The sequence below is a fragment of the Cololabis saira genome, chromosome 2 (genome assembly GCF_033807715.1).
Source record: "Cololabis saira isolate AMF1-May2022 chromosome 2, fColSai1.1, whole genome shotgun sequence".
Classification (NCBI taxonomy): domain Eukaryota; kingdom Metazoa; phylum Chordata; class Actinopteri; order Beloniformes; family Belonidae; genus Cololabis; species Cololabis saira.
Window position 1 is genome coordinate 6,137,703 of NC_084588.1, and position 23,530 is coordinate 6,161,232.

At 41.1% G+C, this 23,530-nt stretch overlaps 1 protein-coding gene across 1 annotated transcript; it reads left to right on the forward strand.

Annotated features, from left to right (window-relative positions):
• The first annotated feature begins 16 nt into the window (after positions 1-16).
• On the forward strand, positions 17-22,846 carry ankdd1a (ankyrin repeat and death domain containing 1A). The gene is made up of 15 exons (XM_061736955.1): positions 17-176; positions 2,456-2,559; positions 4,334-4,432; positions 7,087-7,185; positions 7,263-7,367; positions 8,024-8,122; positions 11,978-12,076; positions 16,130-16,228; positions 16,311-16,409; positions 17,368-17,466; positions 17,555-17,653; positions 18,759-18,854; positions 20,987-21,188; positions 21,688-21,819; positions 21,976-22,846. Exons 1-15 carry the CDS (start codon positions 143-145, stop codon positions 22,035-22,037), a joined length of 1,527 nt encoding a protein of 508 aa, XP_061592939.1. The 5' UTR covers positions 17-142; the 3' UTR covers positions 22,038-22,846.
• The last annotated feature ends 684 nt before the right edge of the window (positions 22,847-23,530 follow it).

A 23,530-nucleotide genomic window follows, 5' to 3' on the forward strand; every position in this document is an offset into this window, starting at 1 on the left:
TTTATTTTGAAGGGCACGCGCGCAGCTCCACCGATGCGCGTGCTCGCCTCGCTCCCGGTCATGGATGTTTTATACATGGTGTTATATTAACCCTCCCGGTGCGGTGATGGGACGCGCTTGCGCGTGAAGCAGCAGCGCGGACATGGAAGACGAGCTGGTGTCGGAGGATGACGTCCGTGAGTACCAGCCCGGACCCGGACCCGAGCAGGATCCCAATCTGGCTCAGATCCCGTGTTCTGACGATTTTTGCTACCCTATCAAAAAATGCTCCCTAATGGTTTTCTACCTTTCTAGAGCTACAATTTTACTGTGTTTTACTCCCTAGCCCACTTCCATTTCCCCCAAGTGTCTCTTGTCTCTTGCCAGGCCGTCATTGTTAATAAGAATGTTCTTAATGACCTGCCTGGTTAAATAAAGGCCAATGACTGAATGAATATCAAATAAAGCCATAGAATTGTTTTTTTTTTCTCTTTATCGTATAATGTTCACAAAGTGTTATGCAATTCATGCCTTGGGTAGTGTATTTTGAAGGATCAAATACTCAACATCCCATATTATCAATGTTAAATCAATATTTCTGGGGTAGCATAATTTGATAGTCCAGTAACATCCTATGAAATACTGCTCCAGGGCACGAGAAGCATCTAAAATGATCTCTGCTGGCCTGATACTGCGCCGCAAAATATCTAAAATTATCTCTGCTGGCGTGTATATAAATATATATCTTCTTAGGGATTTTGAGGATGTTCCTCACCGTTAACAGCAGTGTGGACTGAAGGGATGCAAAAGATTGTGGGCGTGGCAATCAAACTTTGAAAATCGACTGTGCGCACGCGCAGAACCACAAAGTAGCATTTTTCGACGAGTAGCATGGATTGACAGAACACCGGCCAGGATGTCCGCCCGTGACGTCATTGCCGCTGCTCTAGAAATACTTGAATTGAGCAGCAAGCGTCCGTTAAGACTGATTTATGGTTCTGCGTTAAATCGACAGCGACGCGCACCCTATGCCGTAGGGTCTGCGTTGGTGTAACGCGGAACCATAAATCAGCCTTCAGTCGAACATTACGGTACCACCGAGGGGATTGGACCTGGTAGTTGGCCAGTCGCAGCTCGGATCAGTAACCAGGAATCAGGACATTTAAGAAGGACTATTTTAAACATTTTCAACACCACCGTGTCATGTTGGGCTCGTGGTAGAAGTGTGTGTCTTTAGCAGCATCATTGCTGTCATTAGGGTTGTAAAATAAATAAAGGACTCCTTTTTTTGTGAGTGAAACGATTGTTTATCTATTTGACTCGAACCTGAATTGAATTAGATGCATATTTTTTAATATAATAATAATAATAATAATAATAATGATAATAATAATAAACTTTATTTATATAGCACCTTTTCTTAACAAAGTTACAAAGTGCTTCCCAAGAACAATACAATACATCAATAGTGGATAAGGACATAAGACAGCAATAACCAGGTCTAAAATTAATAGCAATATTCACACCACAATAAAAGCTTTTCTAAAAAGGAATGTTTTTAGTAAAGATCTAAAAGCAGTGGGGGATTTAGACCTGATCTCAGCAGGTAAAGAGTTCCAGAGTTTGGGGGCCCGGACTGCAAAAGATCCATCACCTGAATGCCATGAACACATGGAAAACAAATTATTATCCAGCAATTCAATTTAATACAAAATAACAAAATGAACTGAATAAAATAAGTATCTTTCTTAAACAGAAACCTGTCCTGCTTAACTTAAAATTGTATACATATAAAACAATAGAAAGAAAAGCAGAACATCTATTCTGTAATAGTGCAAATTTTTAGTGCTATAACAAAAGTGCAAACAGAAAGTCTGTAGAAAACTTGTAAACATATTTGTGCCTCAGAAGCCATGACTGTAGGCTGCAGTAAGGCAAGGCAGGTTTATTTGTATAGCACAATTCAACACAAGGTAATTCAAAGTGCTTTACATCAACATTAAAAGCAGCAAGACACAATTAACCAGTAAATAACATAAAATGAAATAAAATGATAAGAAAAGATGTAAAATAATAAAAAGCACAAGTTGTTAAAAATAAGGGCAGTAGAGTAGAGCAGGAAAGTATTTAATTTCAGAAAACAGTAATGTTTTTATCCTGATTTAAAGGATCTACAGTTGGAGCAGACCTCAGGTCTGCAGAAGTTTGTTCCACCGGTGAGGAGCAGAATAACTTTTAAACTCTACAGTTGTAGTAAAACAGAAAAAAATAACTTATGAACTCAACGGCTCAATGCCATTTTCCATTGGTATTTTATGACTATTTTCTGACTCTCACAGGACAGTGCTTCCCTTTTCAGCTCAATACGGGACGCGTAGTTTAGTTTATAAATACGGGACGATTCCGTTTTTCAAGGGACGGTTGGCAACACTAACTAACCCCCACTCACGATCACTCCCTGTCCGGTCCCCTGCAGTCCTGTGGTCTGAGCAGGAGCTCCACGACGCCGCGCGCAGGAACGACACCGGGAAGATGCTGGAGCTGATCCAGAAGGGCGTGAACGTCACAGCCAAGAACAAGGTGAGTGGGAGGAAGTGCCTATCTATTAGGGCTGCACGATTAATCGTTAAAAAATCGCGATCTCGATTCATGCTTGAACGCGATCTCATTTCCAAATGACGACGATTGAAAAAAAAAATATATATATTTTTTTTTTTTTTTTTTTTTTTTAAGATGGCTGCATAAAAAAAGGACATATTGCACATATTGTTAAAATTGTTATTGTTAAAATTATTTAAGACAAGAGAGATGTTTATTGTTTTTATGTTCAATGTCAGCTGTTACAGCAAAAAGCAGCCAGATGAATAATTTGTTGCCTCAGAACTACAGGATCTGTTATAAGTCCCCTTTCTGAAAGGGTGTTCAACTCAGGGAGGAACCAATATTGTTCAAAATTGTTATTATTGTTTAAATTATTCAAAGGTTTGTGTAAAGAAGACAAGAGATGTTTATTGTTATTATATTTTTGTTCAGCTGTTGCAAAGTTAAAGTAATAAGTGCAATAAATTTTATATTGGAAAAAAATCGTGAGAGAATCGTGATCTCAATTCTAAGCAAAAAAATTGTGATTCTCATTTTGTCCAGAATCGTGCAGCCCTACTATCTATCCCCTTCAGAAAACATTCCTTCTCTTTTACGTATCGTTACCAATTGCCCCTAAAGTCAAGCAAACTCACTCAAAAATAGCATCAGCTATTTATCCTGTTAATGATTTGTTACACAGAAGGTTTACATTGGAAGTTGATCCTTGCATATTTTGTTCTTCTGAGGCCGAGACCATTGAACATCTTTTTTTCAATTGCTCTTTTACAAAGTCCTTTTGGTCTGACATTCATAATTGGTTATCTTTAAAAAATGATGAAATTCCTGGTTTTACTTACAATGATGTTATTTATTATATGGATAACTTGGATGCTAAATATTCAAACATTATCAACCTGGTGATTATTTGGGGTAAATATCATATTCACACTTGTAAGTGGAGTGGAAATACTCCCTCCTTTACTATATTTATTTTTTTATTTTTTACCAACTACTTTAAAATCTATGAAAAAGATTGATAATATGAATAGGGTTGCCATGAAACTGTACTCATCCATAACTCAGTCCTTGCTCTTTTGATTTTATTGTACCTTGCTGTCCTTGTGCTTTTTGTTTGTTTTGTTTCTTGTGTGAATCTGTTCTCTTCTACGATGGAGTATTAGGGCCAAACTAAGACGAAAAAAACCTAAGACAAAAAAAAGAAATTACGAGAATAAAGTCATAATAATATGAGAATAAAGTCGTAAAATTACGAGAATAAAGTCATAATATTACGAGAATAAAGTCGTAATATTAAATATATTATAAATATATAAATATAACTTCACAAGATGCTCAATATATATATATAACACAGGGAGAAGATGCTCTTCCTGTTAGAGTTCTCATAAATTATATTCTCATAATATCACAACTTTATTCTCATAAATTACGACTTTATTCTCATAATATTACGACTTTATTCTCATAATATTACGAATTTATTGTATTACAACTTTATTCTCGCAACATTATGACTTTATTCTCGTAATTTCCAATTTTTTTTTGTTTTAGGTTGTCCCTAATACTCCGTGGTAATCTTCACCATTGTTGCTTTAATTATTTCCTAATTTGATACCTTTTTCACCCTGCCTTGATCTGTACATTCTTTGTGCTAAATAAAGTTTAAAAAAAAGAGGAGAGATGAGGAAGTGCCTGGCTCAAGGGCTGTTGTCTGAGCCGCGGGTCTGATGATGCGTGTGTTTGTGTGCAGATCGAGCGTAAAGCGCTGCACTGGGCAGCCGGGGCCGGGCACGAGCAGGCCCTGCGGCTGCTGCTGGACCACGACCCAGACGTCAACGACGGAGACTCTGTACGTACACGGGTTGCTGGTTCAATCCTTCCACACATGCTGTTGTACCACCATCAGTTCTACATGATTCGGATCTCTGTAAACGAGCTGCACCCCCCAGCTGAGCTTCTTCCACGGAGACTGAAGCTTTTATCTAAACACATCCTCCTCCTCAGTGGTGCTACTTCTGTACAGGGATGAATGAAACAGATGTGTTGAGTTGCTACTCTGAAGACTTCTGAGCAGGTGTGTGGAGTCGGGGGGGGCAGCAGCCGGTACCTCTCCCTACTGTCACCCCCCCCAGGTCTGATGGAGAACCTCGGCTCCATCTCTGCTGGACCTGCATTCAACTCAATTCACTTTAATTATAAATCGTCTATTACAACAGAAGTTGTCTCTAGGATCTTTCCAGAGACCAGTACATGACCCCCGAGCAATTATTACATCAACAATGGCAGGTAAAAACTCCCCTAGTGGGAGAAAAACCTTAAACCAAACAGTGAAAAACTCCCCTTTAGGAGGGAAGAAACCTGGACCAGGACCTGGATCCTAAGGGGGTAGAAACCTGGACCAGGACCTGGATCATAAGGGGGTAGAAACCTGGACCAGGACCTGGATCATAAGGGGGGTAGAAACCTGGACCAGGACCTGGATCATAAGGGGGGTAAAAACCTGGACCAGGACCTGGATCATAAGGGGGGTAGAAACCTGGACCAGGACCTGGATCATAAGGGGGGTAGAAACCTGGACCAGGACCTGGATCATAAGGGGGGACCCTCCTGCTGAAGACCAGACTGGACAGAGCAGGAAAAGAGAGAACAGATGGAGAGAATGAAGAACAGAGAAAGGGGAGACACAGACATAATGGCTAACTCATAGTGGACCAAAAACACAAAAAACAAATATGTCTGGAGCCGCAAAAAATGAAAAGTCTTGTATCAGCCTTAGAATGAAGGCAACACACGCTGCATGTATCTATATTAGTTATAACTGGGGGAATATTTTTCTTCATTATGCACTTCGAGAAAAAAGTCGAAATTTCGAGAAAAAAGTCGAAATTTCGGGAAAAAAGTCGAAATTTCGAGAAAAAAGTCGAAATTTCGGGAAAAAAGTCGAAATTTCGAGAAAAAAGTCGAAATTTCGGGAAAAAAAGTCGAAATGTCAAGATTAATGTTTAAGTAAAATCTTAAGAAAAAAGTTGAAATGTCGAGAAAAAAGTCAAAATTTCGAGAGAAAAGTCGAAATGTCGAGGAAATAGTCAGAATGTCGAGAAAAAAGTCAAAATTTCGAGAGAAAAGTCGAAATGTCGAGGAAATAGTCAGAATGTCGAGAAAAAAGTCAAAATTTCGAGAAAAAAGTTGAAATGTCGAGATTAAAAAGGAAAGGAAAAAGGAAGAAAAAACAGAAAGAAAAAAGAAAAAAAGAAGAAAAAAGGAAAAAAAGAAGGAAAAAAGAGAAAAAAAGGAAAAGAATGGTAAAACATTTTTGAAAAAGCCAGGGAGCCACCAGGGCGGCGCTAAAGAGCCGCATGCGGCTCTAGAGCCGCGGGTTGCCGACCCCTGCTCTAACTGGTGCAACTACAGGGACAACTATATAAACAGATGTAGACAGCAGACACTGAGGTGGTCAGGATGTCAGCAGTTATCCACCAGACATCCACACAGACAGGTGAAGCAGCAGTGGGATGATCAGAGGGGGGGCTGCAGGGCGGCATGCAGCTCCTGAAGGGGGTGGTTGCAGACTGGAGCCTCCACCTGTGTCCTGTGCTGCTGTGAACACACGCCGGCTCCTTGAGCCTGTTCAGGGTCCGGAGGTGCTTGCTACGGCACCAAAGCTCAGCTTGGAGCTCAGATTGACCGGGGTCAGTCTTCCAGCGGTAGGGGGTCTCAACGCTGCTGGGAAGAGGACGGGGGAGACGGGACAACCTCCTGCCATCTCCCCAATTAAGCAGCACATGAGGAAATAGTGGAAATAGTTTGCCAGTAGCTTCTGGATACCAAACATGTTCGTATGCAGACGAAATATTCAATACCGTATTGTCCCGAATATAAGACGGTGTTTTTTGCATTGAAATAAGACTGAAAAAGTGGGGGTCGTCTTACATTCGGGGTCTAGACGTTATACCCATTCACACCGCTAGATGGCGCCAGATATCTTTAAAGCGAATGCCGAAATTAACTCCCCAGGCCAAAGCCAACCCCTTTCACGAAGAAGAAAAATAAAAATATCGGTAGCATGAAGAAGAAAAATAAAAAATAGCGGTAAGAATGAAAAAAGAAGAAAATAACAGAAGAGATAACATAAAAGGAGAAACGTAGCGACAATCTGGAGAAAAGTGGGTCGAAGAAGTTATGATGCAAACTTCAAGATCATGATTTGAATGAGGCAAAATAACATGCTTTTTCTCTCGAATATATTGTTATAATCATTTGTTTACGATGTACTGTAATTATTTTCTGTATAAAAATTTAATTTGGTGTTTAAAAAGTCTTTTTTCAAATTTGAGTCTTGAAAAAGGGGGTCGTCTTACAATCAGGGTCGTCTTATATTCGGGCCAATACGGTAGTTGTGCTCAATAGAGATACTACTGATACTAACACAGGCATAGTGTAGATATGGGTGCTCTCATCTTCAAAGACGTGTAACCAAATCTCTTTCCGAATGTTTGTCCCCAGTTCGGCATGAACGCGCTGCTCCTGGCAGCCTGGTTCGGTCACCTGCACATCCTGCAGGTCCTGGTGTCCTGCGGAGCCAAGCTCAGCTGTGAGAACAAGGTAAAGCTGCTGCCCTCCGTGAAATGGTGAAGTTTAGCGAGAACCGGCCCCTAACTGTGTGTGTGTGTGTGTGTTAGGACGGTCTCACCATGCTGCACTGTGCTGCTCAGAGAGGACACATCAGAGTGCTGGAGTTCATCATGGAGGACCTGGAGGACATGCGTCTGGACAGAGTTGATAAGGTGACTTTCTTAAATGTCCTTCTGCTTAAATTGTACTGATTTGAGCCGATAACAGCAACACAGTAGTAAATGACGGTCAAAGGGACAGCCTGTGATGTGAGCTGAGTGTGAGTGCAACATGCTGCGTTTGCACCGTATAGAAACGTAATTCAATTCAATTCAATTCAATTTTATCTTTATAGCGTCTAATACAACAGTAGTTGTCTCTAGGATCTTTCCAGAGACCAGAACATAAACCCCGAGCAATTATTACCAGGACCAGGACCTGGATCATAACGTAATTCTCGTCAGTTGTGTGAAATAAGACCTGGAAACAGCCATTGTGACGTAGAATTGTCAAATTGGTTTAATTCACCGTACGAAGTGTTACATATTACTTTTGTAATACTGTATTTGACCCGGTCTTTGTACGTTTTGACCGTATAGAAACATAATTCTTGCCGTTGTAAGAATGAGATGTACCTACTGTACTTTACTGCCCTTACTTTTTAACAACTTGTGCTTTTTATTATTTTACCTCTTTTCTTATCATTTTATTTGTTATTTACTGTTTAATTGTGTCTTGCCGCTTTTAATTTTGATGTAAAACACTTTGAATTACCTTGTGTTGAATTGTGCTGTACAAATAAACCTGCCTTGTCCTGCTGTCCCACCAGTCGGGGAAGACGGCGCTGCACCTCGCTGCTGAACACGGCCGGCTGGAAGTGGTGGAGTTTCTCATCGGACTGGGCTGCACTCACGGCTCCAGAGACAAGGTACGGGACGGACATCGTGTCAGCTGCTCGTATTAATCCCCTGATGTGGGTTCAGAGAAAAGGATTCCAGCGGCCCGTTGCTGGCAGGATCCACTGCTGCTGTTTCCTGTGGGGCCTCTGAAATACATATGGACCGTATTTTCCACACTGTAAGGCCAACCTAAAAGCCTTTAATTTTCTCAAAAACCCAGACAGTGCGCCATATATACGATCATTACGGTAATTTCTGATACTGTAGGCAGGGGGATTGTGGGTACTGTAGTTGGTGACATCGAAGTAATGGTGCTAAATGTGTCAGGAATCGTCACAGACGTTGGAGCTGAGACCACCTCTCCTAGGAGATCTCGGCTCGCTTGTTTTGTTCCGCATCCGAGCGCGATTGCTGTGTTCACATGTACCAAACGAACCGATCTTTAGGGGGAAACGCTCCCTGTTTCAGAACAACTGCTCCAAACGGGACAGGTGTGAAAGCACCCAAAGTTTGACTTACAGTACTTTTCTTCTTGTTTTTTTTTTTTTGCATTTCCTGTAGCATTTCCTGTAGCACAGCTCCATCAGGTAGATACGTAACTCAACCCCAGCCACTATAGTACGGTATCTTACCGTATATTCCGTGCAGCTTATAATGCAGTGCGCCTTATATATGAAAAGAGTTTTAAAATAAGCCATTTATTGAAGGTGCGCCTTATAATATTATGCGCCTTATGGTGTGTAAAATACGGTACATATATTATTACCACGTGTTCAGCTGAACCATGTGTTGACAAAGGTCCAATAAAGTCATTATGAAGGACAATGGCATAGAAAACAGTGAAATGTAAACTTCTAAAAAGTCAAATTAATAAAAAGGGGCTCTTTGACGACAAAATATTTATGGAGAGAAAAATCCTCCTGACACGTACGGTGACCTGGACCAGCTAACGTGCACACAGCACTCCACAAACGGCCAGGCTTGTTCAGCTGGCGCAACATAGTGTGTGTATTCCAAGACAACGCCTGAAAAAAAGAGAAAAAACCCTTTTACAAGGCTAAATGGCAAAATGTCCGTAAGCCTTAACGTGCACTCAGGCGTGGCATCAAAACCATCACGCAACAATGGGTATTACTTTTCTCTGTCAAAAGTTAGATGTGGAAGTGGAAAAAATGGCCAAAGTCCATCGTAACTTGCCCGGCTGTACTTTATCGTAGAGACATCATGTGGATGTTCAATGTATGTATAACATATCAGAGCCTCGTTATGCTGTCTATTTCCGTTTTTGACATATTGAACTTGAATTTTTGGGATAATTTCAGTGCCAATGATTGACATGCTGATTTTGGAGGCCCGTTTCTCTCCACTTTATTGCAGAGACATCATTCAAACATTCAAAGACTTGGGAGGCTTTAGACTACAACATATTGTAGCTTCATTAGGCTGTGATTTGCAGTTATTGAGAAATTGAACTTTAACTTTATGATCATTTTAATGCTAATGGTTTGACATGTTGAGTTTGGAGGCTTGTTGCTCGGCAACACATTATCGTAGCAACATCATTTCATCCTTCAAAGACTCGGGACATGTTGGACTACAAAATATTGAAGCCTCATTATGCTATTCTGTAATTATGCTATTACAGTTTTTGAGAAAGAGAGGAAGAGATTAACAGGTTACACAGCAAAGATGGTCCCATTCATTCCTATGGGGAACATAGGAATGAATGCATTACAACCAGAACCACCTCAGACAGAACCAGAACCACCCCAAACACATTATTTTTTTAAAGATTTTATTAAGAAACAGAAAGAGGGCATGCACATGTCAAAACCTTTTAGTTGCATTTACTGTTTGCACTATTCAGTCAGCCAGGTCCTCTCAATTATTCACAGCAACAAAGACTGTACTGAGTATTCCAAGTCAAATCCACTAGGACTGATGTGATTTACTGCTGCAGCAGGGTGTGGTGTGACAGGGATTGTCTGCTGGATCCACAGAGCCACTAATTGTGGCACTTGCCTGATTATTTTTAGCTGTGTGAACAAGCAGCCAGTGCTACTAACCTCCCTGCCCAGCTGTGGGAAACACAGCCCCCTTTCCATTGAAGGCCAGTCGTATCCTCAGCACACTGGTGCAACCAGTACTGGAGTTGAGGGGGGATGAGGGGGGGTGGCATCCCCCCCCTGAAATAAAAACAGTCCAAATCATCCCCCCTGTAAAACTGCCATCCTCCTTTCCATCCCTTATGTCATTTCATCAATGAATGTGGTTTTACTGCTATTTCAACATTTAGAGTCATCACCAGAAAAATAACACCAGAAAAATAACTTATTTCAATTTTCACCTGTTTCAAGTACATTTTCACTTGAAATAAGATTTTGAGATTTTGAGATTTTTTTACTAAAATGAGACATTTTAACTAGAAATAAGACAGATATTCTTGTTAAGATTGTGAGTTTTTGCAGTGATCCATGTTACTTATCCTGTGAAGGACAGAGTCATATTGATAAGTTCAGAAAAGTGTTTTTTATTGTTGTGTTTTGATGTATTTGATGTAAGTCCAGTGGATATTTAAAGCTTACAGAAGGCTGCATTTAACTGCTGCTATGTCACTCCTGCAGTATTTCTGCAGGTGTTTTGGTCACTGCTATTATTTGTAATATATTATATTATATATATATATATTATAATATATATATTTTTACAACTCGAGTACTGGGTGACACCCATTATTTTTTTTTTTTTTTTTTTTTTTTTTTTTTTCTTACCTTGTCTGCACACATATTATTGATTGATACCATGACGGTAGAAACCAAAAGTGTATATATGTGCATTATTACTATATGTAATATATACATATATATACGCACACATATGCGTACACATACAAAAATATACACATACAAACCCAGTGTTTTTTTTTTTTTTTTTTTTGGGGGGGGGGGGTGGGGGGGCGGTGACGACATCCACTGCCAATCCAGGAAGCAGGAACACACGAAGACACACGTCAAGCACTGGAAATCTGCAACAAAAAACCATAAACAGAGCACGGTGACACCCATTATTAATGCCTTCTAGCTCAGCTCCCCCTCCTAGGACCTGCTGCAATATCATCTCTTATTGTACTTTGGGCTGTGTTAAATATTATGACACAGAGAAGCAAACGTAATGTGATGTCCACATATGTGTGCGGCGGGTCTTTTAATCATCTTCCCACGGTATTGTTCCCAGCTGTGCAACAGTTTAACCCCTCCATGCTTGGAAACACGCTCTCCCTCCTTCACACAACAGCTGGCTCAAGCAGGTCTCAGCTTATATCAAACTCCAACAGAGCAGGGTCTCCCTTTCAACCTCCGGCAAAGCCTTTGACAAAACCTGGCAGCCCTTCATAGATGATTTGAACAGGACTATCATTCACCCTGAAAATAACTGAAAAGGAAATAATTAGAAATGAATAGACCAGATTCTTCCTACTCCCCACCCCATCTGTTTGTTGTTGCTGTGTTTTTGTTTTTTATATAAGTTCCTCAGTTTCACCTTTGTCCTTATTTCTCTTATTTTATTTCTCATTTCATTTAGCTACTTATCTATTGATTATTTCTTGTGCTTGTGTGTTTTTGTTTTATTTCCGGTTTGGGTAGAGTGGGTGGGTAGGGAGGGATGACAGATAATACAGAGTTGTTGGAAGCCGTTCTGGTGATTTGTCATGTTAACTAGCCTTGTAGCACCTACTACCCTACAACTACCAACAGCCTTGTCACATTGAATTGTTTACTGACTGTGAACTGAAAAAAGATTTGTAAAAAATAACAAAAAACAAACACTGTGCTGCTGTGGCAGGAGGACTGAACTTGTGCTTGTGGTTTGTGCTTGGACTGCAGGAAGAGAACACGGCCATGCATCTTGCAGCCAGGGGGGGGCACACTGAGGTCCTGCAGAAGGTGGTGGAGACCGGAGTGGATGTGGATGAGAAGAACGCTGTAAGTACCCGGACATGCCCCCACGGCCGCCGATTGGGGGTGACAAACGGGTCTGTTGTCCCGGGCCCAGAATAGGGGGAGGGGGGCCCAGAACTGAAGAAAAAAAAAAAAAAAAAAAAATAATTTAATTCTCATTAAATTATGGAATCATTTTTCAAAATGTTTCAAAATATGCCTATTTGTGGAAAAAATATGTAGTATTTGGGTCACATAAAAGCTTGTTATTTGTTTTCTTCCTAATTGTCCTTGTGGTCAAGAACCCCCAACACAAAAATGGTTTGGCCGCTGATCAAAATTTGACGTTATCATTTAATTCAACCATTAGAATGGTCAAAATGTCCGGTCAGCACAAGTCCAGTGCTCAGAAAAGAAGAGAAAAGAGAAGAAGAGAAGAAGAAAATAGAGGCCTCAGAGATTCTCTACACAAATATTTTAAAAAGGTGGTGATGGTGAAGCTGGAATGAATAAAGTCAGCGTAGAGCAAGGTAAGAAACAGCAGCCAACGTTTACCAACCTTGTAACTTAACCTAACTGGCTAGCTCTAATGTTAACGTCCATTAGCTTGTATAAAAACCTGAAGAGCAGAGGGAGAGGAGAGGAAGAGGGAGAAGGAGAGATCCGGGCGCAGGGGGGCCCATCTTAGATTATTTTGTCCCGGGCCCCGGCAAGACTGTCAGCTGCCCTGCACAAGGGTGACGTCATTCTCTCAGTTTGGTGATTAGATAGCACCTTGTGTTAATAGCACAAGCGTTCCCAGTCCTGTAAATGCAGTTGAACTGACTGTGTTGGCTGTTTGGAGCTCATCAGAGAGGCTTCAGTGGTGCTGCTCTGCTGTCCTCACGCGTGTTCACCCATCTGCAGAAGATATGTGGTTGAAATCTGAAAATAAAGACTGACAAAATAACCAAATGGTCTTTATGTCATTTAATGAAAACCTTGCAAGGGATCAGCATACAATCACAACAAAGTATAACTGCACATTGATGGTTTGTTCCAAGGTGTAGGTGTGTTTTATAGACAAAGATTGTGTAAGTAAATGTATTATAATCTATAAGTGTGGTGTGACGCCAAATGTCATCAAGTCTGTAAACAGTCAAGAAATAAATTACAATGGACAGGTGATCAGTGGTTCCTTCCTGGATTCAGATAAAGTTAAACAAAAAAACAAAGAGCATAAGATGATTGCATTTCCAAGACTCAGACAGTGAGTTCATTCAAAGTACAAGTCTGGAATCAAGGTGAATCATATAAAGTCTTACCATGTGTCCGAAATGTAGAATACATTGTTATTTTTCCATTACAGATACGCCTACTCATGAATAAGTGCGTAATACATTCTAACAGGACACCAATATATGTGAGGAAAATGAACTGAAAACATTAAGACAAATTAAAAATAATGTACATGATCAAGTTATAAATGTATTCATTTTTTTTAAATTAATCTTTTTAAAAAACTTCCATAATGGTTCTGATGAATCTATTTTTAGTGCCTGCAGTTAACCCATAGCTATTCTCAATCCACTGGACGTTTGTAGATCTAGATCCACTCTCTCTTAGTCCAAGTTATGTGAACATTTTACTGAAGCGTTTTGTTTGAACGCTTTAGTCAGGATGGAGGGCATCCGGCTCAAACAAGCAAACAGGCCTGCGTACCTGCAGCAGCGAGCTCTCCGTGTCCTGCCACACCTCTCTGATGGGCCATACCATCCATCACAGAGTAAACACACGGGTTTATTTGCTTTAGTTTAGTAAAGATCTTTAACTTGGGCTCTGCTGATGATGGAACAGGTGGCGATGATGATCAAGGCAGGATGTGATTGTAATTTTATTATAACATAAAAAATTTGAAAACATTGAAATCACTTGGACTCATAGCTCTAGCAGCAGCGAAATTCAGCCAGTCTTTCCTGCTCTGCTGCCAGAACTACTCACCATCAGCCATTTCCTTCTTACAGCGTCCACGTTAACAATATACGTCTTCTATTTGCTCAAATATGTAAAAGCACTAAAAGACAAAGAATGAAATTTACAGTATTAGTTAAATCATTACCCAATTACTGAACACTTAGGGCCCGATTTACTAAAGGTTTGCGTGTGTAAAAACGTGTGCAAACTTGACAGCACCCGCAAACCAAAGTGCCAGCTGATCTACTAACATCGTGCAAAGAGGACTGCGCCTCTCAAATGCGCAAAATAGCACACGCAATCCATTTAGTACTTTTGCCCTGATGAATAATCAATATGGGGCGTACCCGCCAGAAATCGCTAAATACTGGGAGGGAAAGATGCAAATTGGTCCATTTACCACCCGCAATGAGATTTACCAAGCCTGAAAGTTTTTGCGTGGATTGTGATTGTGTCTGTATTTAATACGTTCGAAAGGAAGGTGCTAATCTCCACATGCAAAAGGAGAAATATTTTATTTGAATGTTAAATCGAGTATTATTCAGCAAAAGGTTGCCACAGGAGGCACATTCATTTTTTTATTTGTGATAATAAATAAATCACGTGTTTTCATGGAGAAAAAAGTGTTTCTTATTGTGCGCCTATACTTGTTCTGCAGTTGTCATACCCCGGTGTTGTGCCGTATTCAGCACCCCTGCCGTGAAAAGCACCCCCTCGTCTGACAAAAATGATATTCTCATTCCGTGTCATGTTCTGTTTAGCGTCCAATATTGTGTTAATGATTCATGTTTAAATGCGCTCATGGATTCCACAATAGTCATACTTTCCCACAATCACAGTCACAGATAACAATTGGGTAAATGGTTATTGATGTCATTAATTAATAGCCTGCTTACTGTGTTGTCTTCCATAATATTTGTAAATATATATAATATAAACTCCTAAGTATGTGTTTGTGTGAGTGTGTATATATAAATATATTGAAGTGTCAGTGTGTTGTTTTTTTTCTCGGTCTACACGGCAGGGGTGCTGAATACGGCACAACAATTTGCCTCTTCCACTAATATCTCTAACTCCAACTCGTCAAATTTCATTTTGCGCTTGCAACTATATCCTGCTTTCCATCCAGACTCTCCATGGCGCAAAGTTTGTGCCGCAAACGTAAGACACGCAACACCTCATTTAAATACTGCGGTTTGCACCTGTTATCAATTGCGCACGCAATCTTAGTTGATCACCCGCAAAACACACAACAACAGCACGCGCAAACTTTTTCAGTGCACACGCAATTTAGTACTCTTTATTTAGGATCTTAGTAAATCGGGCCCTTAGAGCCACAAATAGCCGTAGCAGTTCCAGCTGTCCATGTCTGGCTGAGTAGGACCCGGGTGCAGGAGAGACAGGAGGCAGGAGCTCCAAGCAAATGGGGATTTATTTAAAAAGGCACCGCTGACCAGGATTCACAAACTAAATAAAATCCCAAACTTGGCAAGAGAAATCCAAAAACCTGACGACACACATGGAGGGTAGAACAGCACGGACCAGCAGGGAGCAAGGGAAAGACTGGTCTAGATACACAGAAGGCTTGACAAGACACGTGCAACATCTGGATGATAGAACTACTTGCAAATTATTCAAATTAAAATACTTAACAAGGGCAGCATGGTGGCTTGGTGGTTAGCACTGTTGCCTCACAGCAAGAAGGTTCCCGGTTCGACTCCTAGGCCCGGGGTTTTCTGTGTGGAGTTTGCCTGTTCGCTCCGTGCTTGCGTGGGTTCCCTCTGGTTACTACGGTTTCCTCCCACAGTCCAAAAACATGCATGCTAGGTTACCGTAATTGGTGATTCTAAATTGCCCGTAGGTGTGAGCGTGAGTGTGTCTGCTTGTTTGTCTGTATATGTGGCCCTGTGATGGACTGGTGACCTGTCCAGGGTGACCTGGAAATTAGCTGGGATAGGCTCCAGCAGACCCCCATGACCCTGGATAAAGGTTAAAGGGTGTATAGAAAATATATGGATGGATGGAAATACTTAACAAATATAAGACTTCTCTTATCTAAGCATACGTTAAAAGTACAGAATAACGATGTTAAGACTCTAAACCTCTTCCCTGACTCTAGCTGACGTGTTTTCTCCGTTGTTGCAGGAAGGTCTCACAGCGCTGCACCTGGCAGCTGACGGGGGTCACTACGACTGTGTCAAGCTACTGGTGGAGTCCGGCTGCAACGTCAACGCACAGACTAACGTTGGTTTCTATTTGGGTTGGTCAACATCTGAGAAGAACATGGGAGTGGTTGGGACTGACCCCTCTGTCCGTCTGTCTGCAGAAATGCATGAACGCCCTGCACTACGTGTCCCGGCACGGCTTTGAGCGGGAGGTCAGTCTCCTCCTGGAGGCTGGAACCCTCATGGACCTGGTGGACAACGTAGGTCACGCTGACTCCACCACCAGTTACATTCAGAAATACTTTCATTGACTTTTTCAATTACAGTACAGAGACACAAAACAGAACAAGGCACATTAATACATACAAATAGGCACTTGAAGATATTCCAATTGTAAAGATTGAAGTGGTATATTTTACTGTTGTGGTAACTGACTAATTCTCATTGTGGCGTTTAGGGAAAGAAAAGGATAACGCTAATGAGTAACCAACATGTACATACACAGATGGAAACACATTGTGAACTTCTAGAACACTCCCATCCAAAATGTGATCAGTGACCTTATTAGAAATAAACAAGAAGTTGCATATATAAAAATAAGAATCAAAATTAAAGCTGCAAGCAGCGATGAACGGGCCCTCGCGCGTGCAATTTTCACCAATAAAAGTGAAGGACTGAAAACTAAGTCCAATGACACCACCATGACTCTTTATGTCAAACTATTCAAAAGTTATCATCACTGTGAAAAACAACAATTTTCACCTGTTTCAAGTAAATTTTCACTTGAAATAAGTAGAAAAATCTGCCAGTGGAACAAGATTTTTTTGCTTGTAATGAGAAGATAAATCTTGTCCCACTGGCAGATTTTTCTACTTATTTCAAGTGAAAATTTACTTGAAACAGGTGAAAATTGTCAAATAACAAGTAATTTTTTTCTGGTAAGGACTCTTGTTTTAAGTATAATGAGATTTTCTGACTAAAAATGAGATATTTTAACTAGAAATAAGATAAATATTCCTGGTAAGATTTTGAGTTTTTGCAGTGTATTCCTACTGTAGATTTCATTCATACATTGATGTTTTAGAGGTCATGTATAGTCATGGAAACTTGCTGCCAAGTCATGGGAAAGTCATGGAAACGTGTTGGTTAAAATGTGTATGAACGCTGGTTATAACAACTCTAAACATGGAGGTAACTCTCTGCTTCTGCTGGGAACAGCAACACACGGCGCCGCTTCACCTGGCCGTGCTTCACAACCACGCAGAGGTCGTGCGGCTGCTCGTAGACGCCGAGTGCAACCTGGACGTCCCCGACTGCGTGAGTATCTGCTCTGGTGCGGGAGGAAGAGCGTGAAGGCTGGACCGCAGCTTCCACAGCAGTGAACGGGTGTGTGTTTGGGCCGCAGAGGCAGCAGACCGGCCTCCACATCGCAGCGGAGCACGGCTGGCAGGACCTGGCGGAGATGATGCTCATCTCCGGCGTCGACCTCAATCTGAGAGACAAGGTACCAGAGAACACGATCGCTGATGGCTCGGGGTTGAGTGGTGTTGACTGTAATCCTGGAGCTGTGCAGCTCACCCTCCGTCTAATATTTATAGTCTTCTTTTCGTCAGGCAGTCATTGTTATAAAAGTACGGAAGAGTACTAAGGCCAGGCAGGAGAAAAATACAAATAATATTTTAGAGGAGGAAGATTTTTTTTTCGTTATGCACTTCGAGAAAAAAGTAAAAATGTAGAGAAAAAAGTCGAAATTTCGAGTAAAAAGTTGAAATGTCAAGATTAATGTTGAAGTACAATCTTGAGAAAAAAGTCGAAATGTTGAGAAAAAAGTCAAAATGTCGAGGAAATAGTCTGAATTTCGTGAAAAAAGTCGAAATGTTGAGAAAAAAGTTAAGATTTCGAGAGAAAAGTTGAAATGTTGAGAAAAAAGTCGAAATGTCGAGATTAAAAAGGAAAGGAAAAAGGAAGAAAAAAAGAAGAAAAAAAGAAAAGTTAGTTAGTTAGTTACGGCTGCTGCTGCAGAGCTGTCAGTCGCTCTCCTAACTGGATTTGACGGGCCAGAGGAGACATTTCAACTTTATTCACCAAATTGTATTTCAACTTTATTCTTGAAATTGTATTTCAACATTAATCTCGACATTTCGACTTTTTTCTCGAAGTGCACAGTAAAAAAAAAAATCTTTCCCTCTCAAATATTTTTTCTCCCATAAGGAGAAACCTGGACCAGGACCTGGATCATAAGGGGGTAGAAACCTAGACCAGGACCTGGATCATAAGGAGAAACCTAGACCAGGACCTGGACCATAAGGGGGACCCTCCTGCTGAAGACCAGACTGGATGGGGCAGGAAAAGAGAGAACAGATAGAGAGAATGAAGAACAGAGAAAGGAGAGACCCTTAGTGAGGGATGTAGCCGTTGGCAGAGCTGTCTATTCTCTCATGATCTGGACAGTGAGAGCAGCAGCCTCACAATCTGACCTGTGAATAAGACTCCACACACAAGATGCATGTACCTGTTGTCTTTACTACAGTTCTTGACGTCGTGATCCTTCTAAAGGTTTTGTCCTGGTACAAATGTTGTCTAATTACTGTGGATCCGTCCATTGGCAGCAGGGGAAAACGTGCCTGGAAGTGGCGGCGAGGGGGAACCACGTCCTCCTGGTGGACATGATCATCAAAGCTGACCGCTTCTACAAGTGGGAGAAGGTGAGTGTGTGGACCCGCTCTCAGCTCAGAACTGCAGAGGCCTCATCTGCATCCGGGTGGAGTGAAAAGCATATCTCCTGATGGTGCTCACGGTGCAGACGCCTTTAATTGTTTCATTTCAAATAAAAGAAAATAAACACAATCTCAGGGGAATATGTCATTTTAAAAAACAGCATGTAGGAACAAACATCCAAACCCATTGTGTATCAGTGATGGGAGTTAATCTGTGGAACAACTGTAAAGATGAAATGAAATCATGCAAATTACCAAGTAAGTTTAAACAAATCTTTAAAATCAATACTCTTAAAGCAGCACTATGTAACTTTTCCACCTTAATCTAATATTTCATCATCATCATTGTGATGGAACATCAACTTCCAACAGGTTTAATGAACCTCTGTCATGGTCTGAGGGGTCTGTATCGCCTTCACTGGCACTATGTAACTTTGAGGAGCATGGTAGGAACCCTGCCACACTAAAAAACTACAAATCTTTACGGCTTTGACTGCTTTACGGCATACGTCACTTCCCCCTCCTTCCCGATTCGTAGTCGAGATGAAAATGGGCGGGGCTTGGAGCGCAGCTCCGCAGAAGCTGGTAACCCGTTGCTGCGTTGTGGCTATTCTGTAACTATGGTAACCCGTTGCTGTGTTGCTGCAGCAGCAGCTCCACACAACAGACGTGGGGAAAAGATCGCTAATGGTTTAACTTTTCAACGCTTTCCTGCTCGGAGGCAGAACCACGGAGGCCGGCCAATTATCTGAGGTAACAAATTAAAAGAGTAAAAGAGCCGTCGGCACGGTTGGATCGCGGCTGTAACGAGTCCGACCAAACATAACGTTCCTCAGTAAACAAACAAACACGCACACAGATGGGCGTCAGATCAAAACACGGGTTTATTAAACCACAAACAAACACTCACAGACCGGGGTCGGATCATTCAAACGGGTTTTATTCCCCACTTCTGCAGCTAAACGCAGTTGTTGGCCAGCTCTCTGCGGTGCGATTAATTTTGTTGAGGAAAAAATATTAACTATTTGATTTGTAGCTGCAGAGGAAAAAAATAATCTCACGAGGAAAAAAAAATATTGCTCACGCCTCGGAGCCTCTTCAAAGCAGTCAAAAAAAAAAAGAAAAGAAAAGTAAGAGTAATACAAAACATGTACTGTATGTTGTACTATTATACTAATTTATTGAAACACATGGCGAGTCAAACATTTACCAAAGCAGCTGCCAAACACTCCTAAACAAGGTAGCCGGTGACGTGGGTTGTGCAGAACTGCGGCAGTAAATCCTTCTAAAGAGTGGTGCTCCGATGAGGAGCTCCATTCTTTAGTAGGGATTTCATATGGATCCAGACCGTTAATAATCATTATTTTCTCCATATACCGCTCCCTGGTTTCCTTGTTTAAGGTATCCCGGTAAATTCCAGTTCCTTTCCAGCAGTTTAACATCTTTTTTTTTGCGTTCCGTCTGTTCACTTGGTGAAACAGAAAAGTGTCCCGTCTTCTCTCATCAAAACAAATGCAGCGACGGGACAGGAGTTTTCCGGCAGTACACGCTGGTGCTCATGGGAAACGTAGTGTTCTTTCTGGTAAAGCACTACCGCTTTTGTCCAAAAGATGCCGCCAAACTCAACAAAACCTGAAAGTTACATTGTGCTGCTTTAATGGATACAAAATGGAAATGGACACATTACTCAGCTGAACCACCTTTTCTTTCTCTTTTATGCTTTTCTTTTGAGTTCTGTGAAATGAAGAAATTGTAAAAACAGAACATTAGAAGGGGTAGGACTAGAAAAGCTTTTTGAAATTTCATCCTACACCCTTTCAAACAGGAAATATATATCTACATATAGATTTGTCTCTTTAATTTGCTTTGTTTTGCTAATGTTTTTTTTTCTAAAGAGGCTTTATATAAGGCTGTTTTTATCTGTTAGATAACTCTTAATCCATGACAAAGAAGAAAAATCAAACCCATAACATTCCAGTTTTTTCAATAATAGAAATGATAAATGATGAGTAAAGTAATCTGTCACTAACGTTACCGCCGCATTACCGGCCTGCCGTCTGCGTGTGTGCACGTGTATGTTACTCTGTGAATGTACTGTATTTGTGATGGGCTGGATCCAGGACCACATGGGCGGTAGGCCGGACTCCTGGGAGGGGGGACCCCTGACCTTCAAGCAGGACCACCAGCCGGAGACGCAGCACCTGCGCTCCGTCCTGTGGAGCCTGGCCACCCGGTACCTGTGCCGCGGGGAGTGGAAGATCCTGGCCCAGCACTGGGGCTTCAGCGACGCTCACATCCGAGCCCTGGAGCACCAGTGGACAGGTGAGATTCTGTCCCCCGTCTGACGCTCTGGGGCACCACCCATTCACCGAGAGGTTCACTCCTTTAACCCAGAACAGGATGTTAGTAATGGTGCTTTTCCACCAGTACCTACTCAGCTCGACTCAACTCAGCCAAGTGTCTTTTCCATAACAATCCAGCACCTGGAGCAGAAGTAGGAGGTTGGAGCGAAGCTGCTGTGACGTATTTGATTGTGTATCTAAATGAAGAAGACAACAACACTAAAGATGTAGAACCTGGAGGAGATGATAGATGTGCTGCTGGGTCTGTGGCTTGTGTTTGATATCAAGTTATAAAATGAGAGAGAGAGAAACTTCAAGTGGCGACTCTTTTAAAAAAAATTTTGTTTGTCTCTGCTCTGCTGAAAAGTCAGCTGGATCCGTGAGCAGCTATGAAGAGACAGAGCTCCTGGTAGATCTGGTCGTTCCTTATCTCCGTCTAGATCCCTTTTTAATTCTCTCCATCTGAATTGAACTTGTAGGTATGAAGAGCTTCAAGGAGCACGGTCACCGCATGCTGCTGATCTGGCTTCACGGAGTTCTGCTGGCCGGGGAGAACCCCATCAAAGCTCTGTACGAGGGGCTGGTGGAGATCTCCAGGACGGACCTGGCAGGTGAGACAGCAGACTGACCCAGCTCCAGCCTGGGGCCCCGGGCCCCAGGCTTGAGGCCCCGGGCCCCGGGCCTCGGGCCTCGGGCCTCGGGGTCTTCCTCTCTTCTGTGGCGTCTAAAATAATAATGATCATGTTGTTTCCTTGTTGCTTCTGCAGAATGTATCCGGCAGAAGGCCAATGCAGAAACCAGCTCTCCCAAAATATGCTCCGCCATGTGATGAACATGGAGGGAACTATGATGGCAACCCAACAAATCCAAGTCTTCAGTTCACAAAACTTCACTAAGCTGCAAGTGAATCCAGCCCATACTATCTATCTATCTATCTATCTATCTATCTATCTATCTATCTATCTATCTATCTATCTATCTATCTATCTATCTATCTATCTATCTATCTATCTATCTATCTATCTATCTATCTATCTATCTATCTATCTATCTATCTATCTATCTATCTATCTATCTATCTATCTATCTATCATCTGGAGTCTGCAAATATGTGTATATAAGTTTTGCTTTGTTTTTTTTTGTTTGTTACTGTTGTGTCAGTGATTGAAATCCAGAGAACAGACTTGGGTATTAAAGTTATGTGTGAAAATACTGCACTATACATGACTGTCTAAGGTTCTTATCCCTTGTAGTCCAATCAAAAATATATGTGTGTGTGTGTGTGTGTGTGTGATGACAGCATGTGTGTGTTCCTGCTTGAATGCGTTTGTTTTAGATCAGTGTAAATAGGGGTAAGGATGTAAAACTGCTGAAGTGCACGAAGTGAAAACATGACACTAATGTTATGATGTATTGTTTTTTATAGATTTAATATTTTTCAGAGTCCTGTATCAAGTTATGTCAATACATTGCTAAATTTAACACTGATACAATGATCTTCACCAGTTTTTTGTAAATAATTTGATGCAAGGTGGATTGAAGCACGTGAAGAAAGTGACACTTTCCCCACTGGTTACTGAACCTCTCCTGGGATAATTGTGTAAAGATGAATTTTATTAAATCAATGCAGTAAACCGATTATTCTGCACTTATGCATATTTTGGTATAATTGATGTCAAAACCATCAATGCAGCTTTGTACACTACATTTTCATACGGTCAATAAAGAATCCTATTAGAGAACATGTGTGTTTTCATTCAGTTTTGCTGATATGTGAACAATTAGTTAAAAAAAACCTAAAAGACAGTAAGTCAAGCAAAAACAGGCGTTCAGATGCCTTAATAAAGCTATTGGTAAGTATTTGGACTTTTGACCTCCATTTCTCCACTTTCTACAGTATTTAATATTAAGTGTGTGTAGTCATTGTTGGCTTGAAGTGAGATCTGGCAGTGGTTTGATATTATGGAGGAAAACATTTCTGCAATACCTCAAAAAACAGCTGTTCTGCCTTTTTAATGAAGTAAAATATTTGGATTTAAACCTCTGTTTCTCCACTTTTCTGTAATAAAACTGCTTCATATTGAGGGTGCTAGTAGTAAGCTTAGTCTTGAAGTGAAATATATCCGTTATTATCAGAGATTATGAAGAAAGGAATTTCAGAAACCTCAAAAACAACTTATTATCTGAAGCAATTCAGGCAATTACTGAACTAAGACGTGGTGTTTGTACAGTGTCTCAAACAACATAAATGAGGCTTTTTTATAACTTGTTATACCTCTGAACATAAATATATCAGCCATTTTGATCATTTATGTAATGAAA

What these genes read in the sequence shown, in the direction of transcription:
- ankdd1a (XM_061736955.1), top strand. Translation starts at nt 143, where the DNA reads ATGGAAGACGAGCTGGTGTCGGAGGATGACGTCC. An exon ending in ACCTCAATCTGAGAGACAAG is followed by an intron (nt 17,654 to 18,758) that starts GTACCAGAGAAC and finishes GTCCATTGGCAG; the next exon opens with CAGGGGAAAACGTGCCTGGA. An exon ending in GCTTCTACAAGTGGGAGAAG is followed by an intron (nt 18,855 to 20,986) that starts GTGAGTGTGTGG and finishes GGCTGGATCCAG; the next exon opens with GACCACATGGGCGGTAGGCC.